At 39.1% G+C, this 18,018-nt stretch overlaps 1 protein-coding gene across 1 annotated transcript; it reads left to right on the top strand.

The window, feature by feature from the left end:
• Window positions 1-1,312: 1,312 nt before the first annotated feature.
• LIX1L (limb and CNS expressed 1 like) lies at window positions 1,313-17,952 on the top strand. The gene is made up of 6 exons (XM_079141390.1): window positions 1,313-1,708; window positions 9,588-9,751; window positions 11,976-12,116; window positions 15,073-15,168; window positions 15,455-15,532; window positions 15,860-17,952. The coding sequence occupies exons 1-6, from the start codon at window positions 1,417-1,419 to the stop codon at window positions 16,100-16,102; spliced, it is 1,014 nt and encodes a 337-aa protein (XP_078997516.1). The 5' UTR covers window positions 1,313-1,416; the 3' UTR covers window positions 16,103-17,952.
• Window positions 17,953-18,018: the final 66 nt, after the last annotated feature.

Below are 18,018 nucleotides of genomic sequence, written 5' to 3'. Positions count from 1 at the left end.
TATAGCTACAATGATCCAGGAGAATACTTAGAGGTTATAGCTACCTTCTTTGCAGGAGACCCATTGATTAACTAGTTGATTGCAACAGAAAAGGCAAGTGTCCCGAAGGTTTTAAAGCATTTGACAGACTGTCATTTCCTCCAGTCTCCCCTGTGTAGGAATCTTACAGAGTCCCTCCCTCCACCATCAACAGATATATTCCAGTAGATAACTGTCTCCTTTTCTAGCTTCCTATTTCTTTCTCACTCACAGTTTTTAACTCAGGGCTTAATTTTCATTTCACGAGGTATGTTGCATCCATTTTCTTCTACTTTTCGCTTCTATGAGCTGTCTTTTAATTCTGAGTCACTGTAGGAGAGATGGGGGTAGGGGCAGTTAGTAAAACTTCACCTAAGATAAAATGGTATATAGTCAACTGACAAATGGTGTGTGGTGTGTGTGATGTGTGACCATGTGTGGGTAATCAGAGGAATCCAGACAAACAGGCTCTATGAACAAGGGTGTCTTTCTTAACCTGTTTCATGAATTTCTCAGTTTGCTGGGTTTTCTGCATATATTTGGGCTTTTTCTCACTCCAGTGGGATTAAGGGAGACACCCACTCTACTATCTTACTCTCTTCCTTAGAATTGGTGAAATCAGAAAATTACCCAACAATGTGACATGGTGAAAAGATGAAAATACTGGGAATCAGAATACATATGTCTGAAACTCCCCATCTCCCTGCCCCTTGTCATATCCTAGCTATTTAATTTGGGGCAATTTAATTTTATTCGCCCTATGTGTCAGTTTCCTTATTCATAAAATAATAAAAACTGGTTGTGATTGTGATTAAGTACAACAATGCACTAAGGTACATCGCATACTTATATGCTCACTTAATGCCAGTAGTTTTTCTTGTTTTAGTTTCATCATCAATTACCATGTGATCTTTGGCAAGTTATATCACTTCTCTGAGCCAGTTTCTTCATATACGTCGATAAAATAGGCGGTCGGACAAATGTTCTCTACGAATCCTCTCACTCTGTCTGATTCTCCCCAGCCTTGCATCCAGGCCTGTTTTTCCTTCAAGCCCCGCCTCAGGGGTCTGGGCGGATTTCTAGTGCTAGCCACAGGATTCCCAAAGACGCACCAAAGCTCTGCCTCTCTCATTTAGAGGATATCGCTTTTTCTCTTTGCAATTGGTTCTCAGCACCTCCACCTTCCTCAATGATTTGCTTCTGGTGAATTGAGAGCCCGCCCCCACCCTCCCTTTCACTGGTGATTGGCATGGGACCCGGCTCTTCCCCGCCTCCACTTGACTGACAGCTGGGCCTCGGCACCGCCCTCAGTCCCCCAGGCGCTGGCTGACTAGGGTGGCTGGGACCGTTAGCTCGCCAGGCTGGCAGGATCCGGGCCCTACTCCGCTGGCTGCCGGCATGGAGACGATGAGAGCACAACGACTGCAGCCTGGAGTGGTCACCAGCGGAAGGGGCACTCTTCGAGCGCTGCGACCGGGGGTGACTGGGGCTGCGACAACCGCCGCCACACCCCCAGCTGGCCCCCCGCCGGCCCCACCGCCCCCTGCACCGCCTCCGCCTCCGCTTCTCCTGTCTGGGGCCCCAGGGATGCCTCTGCCGCCCGGTGCCGCAGGCAGCCCGGCTGTGCTGCGGGAAGCGGTGGAGGCTGTGGTGAGGAGCTTTGCCAAGCACACACAGGGCTATGGCCGAGGTGAGTCTGAGAGTCTTGCCTCCAGCGGGACACCCTCTGTAAGGGAGCCTTGCTCCCACAGTCCTCCGGATCGCTTTTCCTGGCGTGAAGCCCTCACATGCATTTCCTTTTGGGGAATTTCCTTCTGGGCTACACACACACACACACACACACACACACACACACACACACACACACACACACACACACACACACACACACACACACACACACACAGCGCGCGCGCACACACACAATAATATATTGTCCGGGTCCCCTATTTCCAGATAGTTCTTCCCCCACCCCACCCCCAACCTTTTCTGTCAGAAATGGAATTCTTTCTGTACCTTACTTAATGTTTTAACATCTTTCTACCTTTGAGACTCAGTCTTCATTGTGTGGGATTTCATCCTTTATCTCAGATCCAAGATATTTCTCATCCATACCCTTTCAGCCTTTCTGATCTTAGCAATTCCTGGACTGCCCTGTTAAGTTACTCCATCTCCTTAGCCTTGACTTTTTAATTCTTTACTTAGAGAGTAAAGAATTTCCTCTGAAAAATTCACGCTGAAATTTCCAGTGCAACTTCTGATTTGCTGCCTTCCCAAGTCACAATAATTGTGCCTTTATATCTGGACCCATACCGTTGAGCCCATGCCAGCTTCCTGTGACTTAGTAGCTCACTTTTGTGTCTTTTTTAGTATGGAGCCTCACAACTGTGGCCTCTGTCTGTCTGGCTCTGCTTTCCTGGCCCTTGCCCAGGAACTGAGGATAAATCCCAGGCCTTGGCTCTCTGAATGCTGAATTCTGTGGAAATGAGCCAGGTAGAAACCCTATTTTGGTTAGAAATCTCCAACTTAAAAATGCCTAATTTCTGGGAGGGTGTATGTGAGGATTTTCTTTGTTGTTTTTGTTTAACCAGCATAGAATTTCCTGTCTGAGTTTTAGTTCCAAATTTATAGTTTAAGTAACAAGGAATATATGAAGGGTGTTGGATTCAGAATTTAATTCTGAAATTTCCAAGATATCACTTCTTCTTCTTGTCCAAGTCCTCTTTGGTCCAGAAGTAACTACATCTTTAACTTTCTAGTTTGATACAGAGAAAAATTGCAGGGCTTTCTCTTTAAACAATAATGAGGTTTTGTTTTTGTCTTTTTGAGACAATATGGTGAAAAGAACACATACAGGCTTTGGAGATTTGTCACTTGCTACCTCTGTCTTTGGGGGAAGAAGCAATCTCACTGAGTTTCGGCTTCCCCAAGGGTTATGATGTGGATTAATTGAGATATTGCAACTGAAAACATAACGAGTACTTATAATTATCATCTCAAATTACTTGATTCATATTCCTTAAGAACATGTCTTATTTTCTCCCACTTTTAAATCCTAATGTTGTAAAACCTAGGATTCCAATGAAAATAGATTTTTAGATCTCATTTGCTGTATGTGCCTAATCATTAATTTATTGGTTTCCTTTCATTTTTCATACAACTTGAATTCTTACCATGGGGCAGGTACTTTGGAAGATGCTGGACATACAAATGGATATGATTCTGAAATTCATCATGAGTCAACATAGATATTTTTCTAGTTTAATTCATAGGCTTAACAAGGCTATGTGATGGAATGGTCATCAGCTATTGTCCTGCTGCTTCAGGTCTTTTTAAATCAAGACCAAGGGGAAATCTTTGCCTCTGGGCATAGGAATAGCCAGGAGTGGTCAATCTAAATCTGAATTCTTCCTCTGGGAAACTTATTGGTGTTCATTAAAATTAGAGAAGAATGTACCCTTTTTTCTTGTCTGTTACCTGGAAATCCTCTGGCTTGGCTTTCAAACTGGATGTTCTATAAAATTTTAATTTCCTCAGAAAGGATGAGGGAACAAAGGGATTGTGCTGACAAAGAGCAATCACTCAGGCTTTAGAGTCTGTGGTGATTCTCTCCTCCAATCTCCACACCTCCCATCACAGTCCTCATTATTCTCGAGTTTCCCATTTCCAGTCTGGGTGTCCAGCCAGTACTTTACAAGAGTTTGGCAGATAGTCGGCTTTAGGGAAGCAAAATCTCTGCCGATTTGGCTCAGAAGTCCTTTGCCACATGGAACCACTTATTCTGCTTCGATTAATAGGCAAAGCTGCCATTGGCATGTACCCACATACCCGTGTGACTGATGGCATGGTAATTGGGGGATGGCTGTATTCCCCCCAAAACAATTTACTTTGGTCTCTGCCCAGATCATTCTCTGATGCCTTGCACATCATCCTCAATTCACATCCTTCATCTTCTTTCTGTCTACTCCAAATTCATCCTTTCCAGTTCAGTCTTTAAATTTACTTTCCCTCATATTGGATCCCAGCATTTAAGCAAAAAGCTCTTCTGTTATTTTACCTGTTTGTCTTTTAATCTCCCCTTACCCGTTACCTGCCTGAGAGACACACATAGTTCAATAAGCTACTAGATCTTAATCAGTTCACAGTGAATAGGATTTGGGATCAGAGAACCTGGCCCCTATCAAATAGTGGCTGTGAAATTTTGGAGAAAATCTTAATCTCTCTATGCCTCATCTGTTTAATTTATTCATTTAACAAATATTTATTAATTACCAGATGCAGTGGTGAACAAGGCAGATATTTAGTCTGTATCTTGATGGAGTTCAGTCGGCTTCCCAGATCATGTGTGAGGATCAATGGTGTAATAAAGCAGGATAGTACAATAAAAAGAGGGTTGGCTTCGTAAACAAATGAATATTGTTTCTAAACCCTTGTTCTGCTACTTCTGGCCTGTTCCTTGTTTACTTTTTAGTGAAATGGATATTATCATATCAATTTTCATAGTTTTGTGTGGATTAAATGAAAACATGAATGTCAAGCATGCAGCACATAGTACTCAATGAGTGATTGCTATTATTATGCATTTGGAAATGCTTTGAAAACTGTACATATGATAGGCTTTGTTAACATTACCATTTTTCCTTGCCCCTTTTTTTTTCCACATAGCTCATAGACCTTCTCTCATGTTTGACATCTGGCAATCCCTAAACGGGCATGATTGAGCAAGTCACTTTCCTTGCTTTATGACTGGTACATTTCCCTCTGCAAGCCTGCGCTCCCATTGTGTTACAATAGGGCTATGTGATTGGAGATTTTGCCCAGTTACTCTACTAAGGTGAATAAATGAATCTTGTGTAATATTTTCTGTTTAATTTTTCCTCTTCCTCACCACAGGTTCTTTTCCTATCTGTTATTGGAGTTCAACTGATTCGCCTGAATATTTCCAATTTTTAGAAATGTTGAATTAATTCCCATATTAGTTTCATATGGCTACTGTAACAAATTATCACACACTTCACTGCTTAAAACAACAGAAATTTATTCCCTCTCAATTCTGATAGCAGTGAAGTCCAAAGTCAGTATCACTGAGCCAAAAACCAAGGTGTTGGCAAGGAGGTGTTCTCTCCAGAAATTTAGGGGAGTGCCCATTTCTTGCCTATTTCAGCTTCTATTGACATTCCTTGGCTTGTGACTGATTCTCTCCAATCTCTGCCTTCATGCTTTTTCCTCTTCTGTATTTTGCCAAATCTGAGCTCCCACTTATAATGACATTTTTTAATTGCATTTAGGGCCCAACAGGATAATCTAGGATAATCTCTACACCAAAGATTACTTAACCTAAACACATCTGCAAAGTCTTTGTCACATAAGGTAATATTCACAGGTTCCAGGGATTAGACATGGACATCTAGGCAGAAGGTATTCAGTCTAGCATAGTCCCCCACTGAAGTCACTGTTGCTTTACAATCCTTCCCTTCCAAAGAGACTGTGCATTATAAGCTATTCATTTTAAAGCTATCCCTTCAAAAACTGAAATAAGACAAAATATAGTTAACTAGCTTACCTATGTTCCATAATAACTTGAATTAAGGTAGGCCAGCCTATTCTCACAAACCTATATGATCAGGGAAAACCTTTTTACTTACTTAATTTCATTATCTATTTATTATCTTTTTATCCCTGCTCCCTTACCACAATTTTGTATTTATTATCATTATATAAAAACTTTCTGTAGTTTCAGGTGTTGCTTTTTGTTTTTTGGAGATTGAACCTAGGGTTTCAAGAATGCTAAATGTCTGTACCTCTGAGATACATCCAACCCCCAATCCCCCATGTGTTGTTTTAGTATTTTCACTCTGGTAGACGTATGATCTTTACCTCTCATACCACTTAGACACGCATCTAATATTTTATCTTCTAAAGGTAGAAAAAAGTATTCTTTTTTGTGTTATTAAACAGCATGCTATAAATATTCCTCACGTCTTGGTCTTTCTTGTCCCTTTCAGCCCAGCATCTGTCCTTGCCTTCCAGAAAACAATTATATCTGCCAATATGTTTGTTTCCTACCTCACTCTTCTTTACTCATATGTAAACCATTATATTCATGATTTCTCACAGAAAATAAAACTAAAGACACCACTCCTACACACAGAAATGCTCACATGCATATATGTATGCATGTGCACGTTACTTACCAGTTTTAGGGGGTGTTGTGAACCCCCATGAAGTTCAGCTATGGACTGGATCTTGAGCACTGGATTAAGATACCCAAATTGAAAAGAACATTGGCTTCAGGACATTTAGATTCATGCCCCAAATGTCACATCTGTGTGACCTCAAGCAAGTCATCTTCCCTTCCTTAGTCTTAGCTCTAAAAATCACTCTATGAGCATTTTCAGTGACTCATTAGAGCATTTCACTCAGCTCTAAAAATCACTCCATGTGTAGATCACAATAAATTACTTTTTTTCCTGATCATTTTGTGCAGTTTTTCATTTCATACTCACATTTCTGAAGTAAGACTTCCCATTTTCTATGGATTTGAGTAATATTAAAAGACAGTCGTATACTTTGTAACAAGAGGGATTTCACTGGATCTGGAATAGACATATGCTTTTTACTAGGACCTTCCCAATTATGGTGGTCTCCTCCCCTTCTCCTTTCTTCCACTATTCTCCCTGTTGTTTACATGTCAGGAAAGCTGTCGCTCAGTGCATTGTGCTAAATTGTCTCAAAGAGGGAACTGGGGCTGAAAAGATCTCAATGGAAAGAGCGAAGATGGATAAGCTTGCTGGGCAGTAGTGACCTTTAAAGAGCCCTTGTGGAAACTAAGGGTGGGAAAGAGAATGTTGCCTTTTAATAGATGAATGAACATTCTAAAAATTCAGTTAAATAGAACGTATTAGAAAAGAGCTTATTCTGTTTTTCAAACTCTGGCTAGAATATGGGGTCCTTGTTTCAGTTTTAGAGCAGGTGAGATAATGTTGGTCACTAGATTTTGAACACTTGCTGGCAAGGGACTGTGTTATTCTTTGTATCTCTAATGACCACAGTAGAGTTGTGTGCCTCTTAAATCTCAAGTTTTGCTTAATGAAAATGTATTGATCAGATCTGTTGTATGGAGCGTCACTGACTGACAGCCTCAGCTACTGCCCTCTTTAAGTCCATCTCCACTTTGCACTGAGGCCAAGCTTGTTGCACACTGTTCCCAGCCAATGACTGAGCATAACAAGAGTATTAATTGAGGCACATCTTGTTAAATTTGATATGAGGACCTCCCACTGGCTTGGCCAAACCTTTCTTGGTTAACACTGCAACCTAAAACACTCATACCTAAACCTCCTTCTTCCCCTCTCTTCTACATGTATCAGACCCTCATCGTGATCTGAAGGCTCTTTCCCTACCTTCTCCTACTTCCTCTCTAGAAAATCCTTTACATGTCTATCCCACTTTGGTGTCTTCTTGGCAGACCTGAATTAGCACAATATGAAAGAATGAATGAGTCTTTGTTGTATGTAAGAGTGGGAAAGTGGTCATGTTGCAAGATATTGGAGAGCATGTGTGACATTTTATTATGAGGCCTTGAAGCCATTTGAAATGTTTGGAAAACATTCAAAGGAAAAATGATCTCATCCCTCCTTATGTTTAAAATTCTTCAGTTGCTTCCCATCTCACCCTGGGATAAAGTCAATACTCTGATAGGGCCTACAAGGCCCTACCTGGTCTGGTCCCTACCTCCTTTTTCAACCTCATCTTGTATTACACTTCCCCTCACTCTCTCTTTTGTAGCTGCATTGGCCTTATTTTAGTCCCTTTATTTACCATGTTCCCTGCTGTCATACAACCTTTGGACATGCTATTTCTCATGCTCAGACACTATTTTCTTACCTTTTGCCTGATGAATTCCTACTTACACCTCAGCTTAGATATCAACTCTTCAGGGTAACTTTTTTTGACTTTCTTTACTAGATCAGATATTCCTACATTGTCCATTATCTACCCCTCCTAGCTCTTATGACAGTTGGAATTTTATGTATGTTTGAGATTATTTAACATCTTTTTTCCTTTTTACACTGGGTGCATATTATACTCCCTCTTTAGAATATATGCTACTATTATAGATTAGGATAGCCTATTATAGAGAAAGTGCTTACTACCTATTTGTGGAATGATCGATTATTTCTAGGAAGTGTTCTGGAATATGGGATCAGATCTGGAGTTTGATTTTACTCTACTTAAATCTAATAAGTTAGCCAGTTACTGTTTCTTGGATGTTGGCAGAAGTCAAGAGATTTGTGGGTCAGAAAAAAGGACTATTACTCATTGCACAGCAGGTAACATGAACATCATGGTGCATGAGTTCCCCTTGTCTCCCAAGTCTTATGTGGCAGACGCAGGTGGATGCTTATACAGGCCACAGGTTACATCATGAGAGGAACACTGAACTTGGGGAACTGCCATTTTACAATAAGCAGTAAGCAAGATTGTTCTTTGTCTCAGAGGGAGGCATTACCTCATGCCTCAAGGTTTATAGCTGTAAACACAGTCTTGAGAAATGACCCAAGTGAAGATCACTCAGGACTTTGCAATCTTGGCGTAGAAGAATCTTGGAGTAGAAGAGACCCATGAAAAAGTGTTTCCTGACATACACTTCCTCCCCAAATCATTTATACCCAATTAAAGCTTCAGAAAAAAAAAAAAAAAAAGATTCAGAAGAGAATCAATCCCCCCACTCTATTTCATAGTATAGACATATTTTTCCTGTCTGGAAAGGGAATGTGATCATTGGTTTGCTCACTAGAAGCATAAGCTTGAGAATGGCTCATAGTGCCATATTTTCTTGAACAGCGGTATTGCTCAGTGGTTTAAGAACACTGACTGTGGAAACAGGACTCTTTAAATTTGATGCTTACTCTGCTACTTTCTAGTTTTTATAACCTTGGGCCAGTTATTTAACCCCTGTATGCCTCATATCTATAAAAGTATGTACCTCATAAGATTGTTAGGATTAAATGGGCAAAGCACTTAGGGAAATGCCTGACATACAATCAGTGTTTAGTAAATGTTAACACTTATTATTGTGAAGGTTATTATTGTTCTAGGGCAGCTGACCAATTGTGGAATGATCTGTTTGTACTTCATTAGATAGTGATCATGGTCTGCTGACCTTGGAAACTATGCCTCTGATTTTAAGTATTTTCTTTTGGTATCTAGGACAAAGCAAAGTGTGACCTAGAGAGTTGGGGAGAAGATGGTGGGCATATTTTGGTCTTTCTATGCAAATTAGCTTGAATCACAGTCTAGGTTTATTAATTTAAATGACTTTTTTGCTTGTTTGTTTTGCAGTGCTGGGGATTGAACCCAGGGCAAGTGCTGTATCACTAAGCTACACCCCCAGCCTCAATTTAAATGGGTTTAAATGGTGATGGATAGGAAGTTAAAGAACTCTTAGTGTATGTACACATTACAGGTACCATACTGAAGTATAGCACCACTTGGAGGTGTTCTTGTTGCTGACTTAACTACTTCTTTTTTCTTTTTCTTTCTTTCTTTCTTTTTTTTTTTAATAGTGAATGTGGTAGAGGCACTTCAGGAATTCTGGCAGATGAAACAGTCCCGTGGGGCTGACTTGAAGAATGGGGCTCTAGTGGTTTATGAGATGGTTCCCTCCAACAGCCCTCCCTATGTCTGCTATGTCACCCTACCTGGGGGAAGTTGTTTTGGGAGTTTCCAGGTAAGAGTTGTGAGACAGCAGTAATAAAGCTGAATCTTAGGTGCTAATAAGAACTTTATCACTTTAGCCATTAAATCTCTGCCTGAAATCACATATTTGAGGACCTAAACCAATCTGGGCAAATCATTTTGGCAAGCATCTAAGGCTCACTGGATCATAAAATCACCTTAGTGGTTGTTTTTCTTTCAGCCTGTAAAAATCAAACCCTTTTTGATTTTGCACAGTTATGAATATGCCTTTACTGAATATATCAGATTATTAGAATTCAACCTTTATTCTGATCAGGGTCCATTATTGCATTCCAACTTCTTGCTGTGTCTTCTTGAGGATCTAGAACAATATTCTTTTGTCCCCCAGCCCCCAGTAGTTTTTCCACAGGTATTTACTAAAGAAAGCAATATTTGAATTCTCTAAGAGATCAAAGGGGAGCAGCTATGTATGGTGAGATGAGGGACTCCTCATCATCTAAGATGCGATTAAAATTTTAATTCCCCTGATTGCCCTCAGTTTTCCCATCTATAACAAGAAGAGACATGTTATGTTATTTCTTTCTGGTATTTTTGTTGTCATGATTGTTTTGTTTTGTGGGGGAAGGCACCAGGGATCAAACCCATTTTTTTTTTTTTTTTTGGTGGTGGTGCTGGGGATTGAACCCAGGGCCTTGTGCATGCTAGGCAAGCACTCTACTAACTGAGCTATATCCCTGTCCCCCCAAACCCAGGATATTGTGCATGCTAAGTCTACTTTCTTTTTTTTTTTTTGATGGTACTGGGGATTGAACCCAGAGGCTCTACCACTGAGCTACATTCTTAAGCAGTTTTTGTTTGTTTGTTTGAAACAGGGTCCCTCACTAAGTTGCCCTAGGCTAGTCTTGAACTTGCGCTTTTATACCTTAGCCTCCTGAGTACCTGGGGATCACAAGCATGTGCGACTGCATCTGGCTTATGCTTTCTCTTATTAGAGAATAAGATCTTTTCTCCTCTTTCTCACCTCATCACAGTGCCGAATAATTATTTAACAATTTTATGATAATGCCTGTAATTGAACCATTATAGTGATTTGATTTCTCTTATTTTCTGAAAGAGTAGAATTATTTATTTATTTTTTAGCTCACATATTTTATATCCACTTTGGTTGGTGAAATTTTTCCTGGTGGTTTACTTCACAGATAACTTTTTCAGAAAAAGCACTAATGAGCAGAGTAGGCAAGCAGACTAGAAATAGAAAAGTAGAAACAGAGAAACTGAAGAAGCCAAAAGACTTAGGGTTAATGTGTGAAGTTCCATATATTGTCTCAGAACTGTCAGCTAAAGAAAGTTAGAAATTATTGATAATAAGGATGGCAAAGTAGTGAACATATCCTGGTCTACTTTTTAAAACTGCAACATAACTTTCCTTCTTTCCTCTAATCTTAAACATAAATGACAAAGGCACAGAGGCCTTTGATGCAGACAGTGAAGGTAAGTTATAAAGGAATTCTATGGTAGCCAGGAATCTGAAGTTGAAAGAGTTAAGACTTCTGAAAATTGTGCTTTCCCTATGATAACCTATGTTAGATATAATATAAAAACATGAGTTAAATGCTTTCCTTTCCTAGCTACCTCTATTCTCCTTGCTTCAACTGCAGGGGGAAAAGACTAAATTTCTTCAAACCTCTTCTGGGATAGGTCCTTTGGCTCATTACATTATTGGGGAAAATGCCTGTTCATAGCTCAGAGTAAAATCCATGAATCCCAGATTGCATGAAGAGACAGGAGACCTTCTCTGCAGAAGCAGCCTAGAAATAGCTTTGTTCTAATCTTGGGTTATCTAGAGGAATCCAAAAAATCTTGCCTGTCTACAGAACAAGAGAGCAAGGTACAGATTTCTAATAGGCTGGCCAGAATCTGACTTTTGAGTAATTAATTCTGTTGACAGTTTAAACAGAGGTATTTTTCATGTCTAGTGATTATGTGCTGACTTCAGCAGCCTTACTCATTCTGATTCAATTTCCTATGAGCTGTAGCAGTCTCCAGTTCCTTAATGACTTCAGGATGTTGAATCAAAATTATGTTTCCAAACATTCCAACCATTTTACAATAAAAACTTTGTAAAGTGTGTTGAACACAAGATTTATCCAAAGAGTGGCCAATTGTTTTCCATTTTAAGTGTTTCCCTCCTGCTGTTTCGTCCTTTCTGTCAGATACACATGTACACATATTCTCACTTTCTCTTCCCTGTCTAGTTTTGTCCCACAAAAGCGGAGGCCCGTAGGAGTGCTGCAAAGATTGCATTAATGAACTCTGTGTTTAATGAACATCCTTCCCGAAGAATCACTGATGAGTTCATTGAGAAGAGTGTCTCTGAGGCCCTGGCATCTTTCAATGTAAGTAACTTGGAATTGGAAGGAAGGAGAGTGGGGGATGGAAAACTGATGGGTTTCTTGTTTCCTTTTCTGTCTACATCTCTGTTCTGTTTATTATCTGTTAATTTTTTGTGTGTCATATGCTCCTTATGCCTCTGTCCCTAATTTCATATCTATCTTTATATGTTTTTGTTGTATAGTCTCTTTCATTGTATCTTTTTGGTGTTTAGAAACATTTAATTAAAGACTTATGGAATTCTTGAGTTCCTTAATAAATGAAAATTGAGCTTGAATTTTGTTTTTCATAATTTTGATTTAAAACTTTAGTGACTTACTATTCTTTTTAAAATTTATTTTATTTTTCATTAAAAAGGATTTTTTTTTTTTTTTTGCAGTGCTAGGGATTGAACCCAGTGCATGCTAGGCAAGCACTGTACCACTAAGATACACCCCTCCTCCCACCTTTTTATTGTGGTGCTAGAGATGGATGGAACTATGACTTTGCTTTTGCTCATGCTAAGCAAGTGCTCTATCACTGAGCTCTACCCCGAGGCCTTTTTTTTTTTTTTTTTTTTTTTTTTTTAAGTTATATAGAAAAGAGGTTTATTTTGACTCATTATTCTGGTCCAAGATTGGGGGATTCATCTGATGGTGATTTTCTTGCTGGTGAGGTGGTACTGGGTGTTACATGGCAAGAGGAAGTGTGTGAAAGCTATTCTTTCTGATTGTTTTTATTGTTACTTATTTCCTGCCTCTATTACTTCAACTCATTAATAAAGAACCCCTTTTTAATACAGTGTCTTTTCTTTTTCCCCTTTTAGGAATGGGGAAGATTATTTGCTTTCTTTAAAATGAACATCTATTCTTTCAAATGATGATGGTGATAATAATCATAAATAACAAAGGACTAGTCTGGGTTTGTGGCTCAGTGGTAGAGTGCTTTTCTAGCATGTGTGAGGCCCTGGGTTTGATTCTCAGCACCACATATAAATCAATGAATAAAATAAAGGTCCATCAACAACTAAAAAATATTTTAAAAAAATAACATGGACTATTCTAAGGGATTTGTATGTACTTTATCTGATTTGATCATCACGATAATCCTGTGAAGTATTAGTACTATTATTACCCCTACTTAACAGATGAAAAGACTAAAATCACAGAAGTGAAGTTTGCTTACAGTTATATAGTAAGTGGTAGAACCAAGATTAGAATACAGATAGACCTAGCTGAGAGGTACATCCTAGAAAAGAACACTGACTTCTTTCTTCCTCCCTATGAACGCATCAATAGGGTGATAGACCATTTTTCTGTTTCTGTTCTGTTTACATTTAGTTAAGATGTAATTACACATGCTAAATTGCTTTATTTATCAACTTTGTGAATTAGTCGTTGAACACTAAATCACAATTTGACTTTCCTTTGTTACTGAGAACCTGCCTGTTTTTCTCCCATTATTCCTTCTAATCAACAGCATCTTTAGGGAAAAGCTACACTTTTATTTTATTTTCTTATATTTTTGGTACTGGGGATTGAACTCAGGGGTGCTGTATCACTGAGCTACATCCCCAGTCCTTTTTATTTTTATTTTGCAACAGTCTCTCTAAGTTGCTTAGGATCTTGCTAAATTGCTGAGGATGGGCTTGAACTTGGGATCCTCCTGCCTCAGCATCCTGAGTCACTTGGATTACAGATGTGCACCACTGCACCTGGCTAATAAAATCATTTGAAATCAAAGTCAGTTCAAGATCAGGAAAGTACATTTGCCACTCTTAAGTCATCTAATGGTATTATAATATGAAATATTGGTTTGGATTAAGCGGGATATATACTAGAGTATGGGCTCTGAATTTATTGTATTGAAATTATGATTCTACCAGCTATATAACTTTGAGCAAGTTACTTTATCAAGTCTATTTCCTCATTTGCAAAATAGGTTAAAAATTACATACAACACATAAGGTTACTGGATAAAAGATTTTTAAACACTCACCACATGTTATCAGTTTAGATGCATTTAAATGCAAGTAACAGAAAATCTCACATAAAATTAAGGAAATCAGCAAAGGAAGGAAATGTATTATCTAAAATGACAAGAAGTCTACAAGTAGGGCAGATTTCATGATTGGTTGATTTCTATGAATCAAGGATGTCATCATTTACAGCTAGACATAGTGGTGTATGCCTGTAGTCCCAGTGACTAGGGAGGCTAAGGCAGGAGGATAACTTGAGCCCAGAATTTGGAGGCCATCCTGGGCAACATAGCAAGACTCCATCTTGGGAGGTGAGGAGTTGAGGGGTCAGCGGGGAACCAAGTGTTGTGGTGTACTCCTGTAATCCCATCTACTCTGGTATATTCCAGATAGATTACAGGTGTACCATGATATTGATCTCCTCAGCTCTCAGGAGACTGGAATGGATGAACTACTCTGGCTGAACTCATTGTGATTGCTGGCAGCCTCTTCTATCTACCCTGTTAGCTATACAGATAACAATTATTTTATATGTGCCATGTCAAGGAAAAGTTTGGTAAGCACTGTTTAAGGTGTCATAGTGAATAATTATTTGCCTCAAATACTGAACCCTAATTTTGAAGATTACATTTTCCTTTCCAGTTAAAGCCCTCCAATTTTATGTGTTGGGGATAATTTTTAAAAATAAAAAGGACTGGGGATGTAGCTCAGTGGTAAAGTGCCCCTGGGTAAGAATTGAGATGTATTTTAAATATAACGTAGATTTCAAAAACTCAGTTCAAAAAATGTAAAGCATTTCTTAATAATGTTATATTGACTACAATTAAAATCATATTTTGAATATATTGTTAAATAAAATATACTCAAAATTAATTTTTACTATAATGTGGCAATGGGAAAATCTAAAATTAAATATGTGGCTCATGTTTTTTGTTGGATACTGCTGCTCAAGATGGTAATTTCGATTGAAAATCTATTTGTCTTTTCCTTTCCTCTGCTACCAGGGCAACAGGGAGGAAGCTGATAACCCAAATACAGGGATTGGTGCCTTCCGATTTATGTTGGAATCCAACAAGGGCAAGTCAATGTTGGAGTTCCAGGTACTATTCCATTACTTCCCTGGCTCTAATAACATGGTTAACCTGATAATGTGTACATAATGCCTCCTACTAATCCCTAACACATTGAGACTAAAAAGGAAGGGAAAAGAAGTAGTTAAAATATTTTTCAAAATATAAATACTTCCTTCCCCCTAGGGGTATATCAGAGTTGGTGATTAGAGATGCTTCTACAGATATATTTTGTAAAAAAATTCCCCATGTGATTCTAATGCAAACTACCAATATAAAAATCACTGTCCTGGTAATACATATCTTCTTCCCCTAGGAGCTAATGACAGTTTTTCAACTGTTGCACTGGAATGGCAGCCTTAAGGCCATGAGGGAAAGACAGTGTTCTCGGCAGGTAAGAGATCTTATGGGCTAGAGGAACAGGGTCTACTGCTATGTTAGAAGGAAGCAAGCCTATGGTTACCAGGTTGTGAACATGGAAAGCCTTAAGTGCCCTCTTCACTTCACTCCTATAATCTTTCCTATTTACATATTCACTCTGATTCTTTTGCCTGCTTTGCTCCCCGCACCAGGAAGTTTTCCTTAAAAATCTCCTTGGAGGACTTAGGTACTGACATCAGTTAGTACTCCAAAGCTAAGAATACCTAGTCCCAGTTGGGTCAATGTGGTATGATATGAACCTTTATCTTCTCAGTAATCTTCAATTCCCCTCCCCAACTAGGAGGTGTTGGCTCATTATTCCCACCGAGCCCTGGATGATGATATTCGCCACCAAATGGCCTTGGACTGGGTGAGCCGGGAGCAGAGTGTACCAGGGGCACTGTCTAGAGAGCTGGCCTCCACTGAACGGGAATTGGATGAAGCCCGGCTGGCAGGCAAGGAGCTGCGCTTCCACAAGGAGAAGAAAGATATTCTCATGCTGGCTGCTGGGCAGTTGGGCAATATGCATTCTTCCAACTGCTAGGCATCTACCTTCATAGTCCCCATCCTTTCCAGGACCTTTTTTGTATGTCTCCTTTCTAAGACTTAGGATGATTTCTGTATATACTTTCTCAATTTTATACTTTAAAATATATATATATATATATGTATGTATAAATTTTACACCTGGATTCCCATTTGCTAAGAGATCCCTTTTCTAATTTCCAGGTTTTGGGACATCTCCATTTTGAAACATCTCCATTCCACTTTACGAGAAAGAGCAGACTATCTTTGGAGCTTTGTTGGCTCTTAATCTTCCAGATTAACTCTGTGTAGTCATTTCAATAACACAATATGAATAAGCCTTCATGTCTCCCTTTAAAATAACGGGTAGGCAGAATAAGGACTATGTGCCCCACCCTCACCCTCGTTCTTGCTTTTTCTTGGTCTCAAACAGGGTATGAGTAAGAAGCCTTTGACTTTGGTTTATCTAAAGCTGGACCTGCTTGGTACCTCCCCGCAACTCCATTACCTTACTCCTTTCTTTGTCTCTAAATGCTCCTTTGTTTCGAGGGTCCCCTACACTATTATTCAGAAAGGAGTGGAAATCTGGTTTCTTATTTTTAAATCATACCTGAGAAACTGCCCAGTAATATGAGAAAAATTATAAACACAATTTATGGGGTTACTTCCTAAGTTTCTTCTGGGTCTTTTCTATATGATTCTGGAAGTCCAGATTTCTAGATATAATCTAAGTAAGAAGGGGGTAAGTGTTGAGGCTGGTTATCATTCAGCATTCCCTTATCACTTCTCCCCTGCTTACTTAAACCTTTCTACCTGCAAAGATTGGTAGAAAGTAAACTTCTATCCCTACAACCACCACCATTATTTTGCTCTTTAAAAGCAATATCTGTTCCATTTGGTGAGTAAGGGCCAGGTTTCTCTCCCTACCACCAAACTGGTACTGTTTACTGCCTTAGACGTATGTACCTTAGATTCTTATTTATTTTCTTTTTCCTCTATATTGATTAGGATGAGTTGATTAGGGAAATCAGATAAGCTTTTGGCATTTTGGCACTTCCTAATTGGAAACTTGGGAGTCTGCAAGAGGGGAAAGAGAATCAATGATAAGCTATTCGTGTTTTTAATATGGTTCTTCTCCCCAACTCTTTGTTGGGTGAAGTAAGACATGATCCACCGTACAGCTAGAGCATTCTCCTTTTGGAGAATTATATGTGCTAAGATAGATTTCCCCCTTGCTTCTGTGATCTCCTTTATATATTATTGTTCAGTGTACCTTCCAAACTGAGTTTGGGAAGTTTAATACTTCTGCATTTGGACTTTTTATTTATGCCAAGTTTGCTTTTAGAAGTAGATTAGGAAACAGACCAGTTTGCTCTTTGGATTAGAAAACAAGATGAAAGACAGCTTTCTTGCCTTTGGAATCATCTTGGTGACTAGTACATATGGGATCAGAGGTAAAGAATCCAGCTACAATTTTATTAGTGCTTGAAAGGGGCTTCCTGGATTCTCCAAGCCCTTTCTTTGTATTCCATGAAACACATGTAAGATTGGAGTAGAGCTCCTACATTTAAAATAGGTGCATCTGTTTTTATTGATATTTATAAACCCCCCAAATCATAAACCCTCCAGTTTCTCCTGCGTTCCTTTCTCTGGGAAGAAGTGTTAAAGGGTGTGAGTTGTGGGAAGAATTGTCCTTGCATCTCCTAGATTTATTATTTTTCTCAAATACCCAAAATCCCAAAGATTTTGAGAAAATTTGTTCCCTTATCTGTCCATTTTGGTGTCAAAGATTTTAGTTATCTTCTTAATGCTTTCTATGTATTTTATATGTATAATTTTATACAATTAAAATAGATTTTTGTCTAGTGAGCCAGAATGACTCTTTTCTCAAAACCTACGTATCAGAGGAGCTCTAAAATGGCTCCATTCATTTAC

The sequence above is a fragment of the Sciurus vulgaris genome (genome assembly GCF_902686455.1).
Source record: "Sciurus vulgaris genome assembly, chromosome: 1".
NCBI lineage: Eukaryota > Metazoa > Chordata > Mammalia > Rodentia > Sciuridae > Sciurus > Sciurus vulgaris.
The sequence above is the reverse complement of the archived record's forward strand: the minus strand, read 5'-3'. Positions and strand labels throughout refer to the sequence as shown.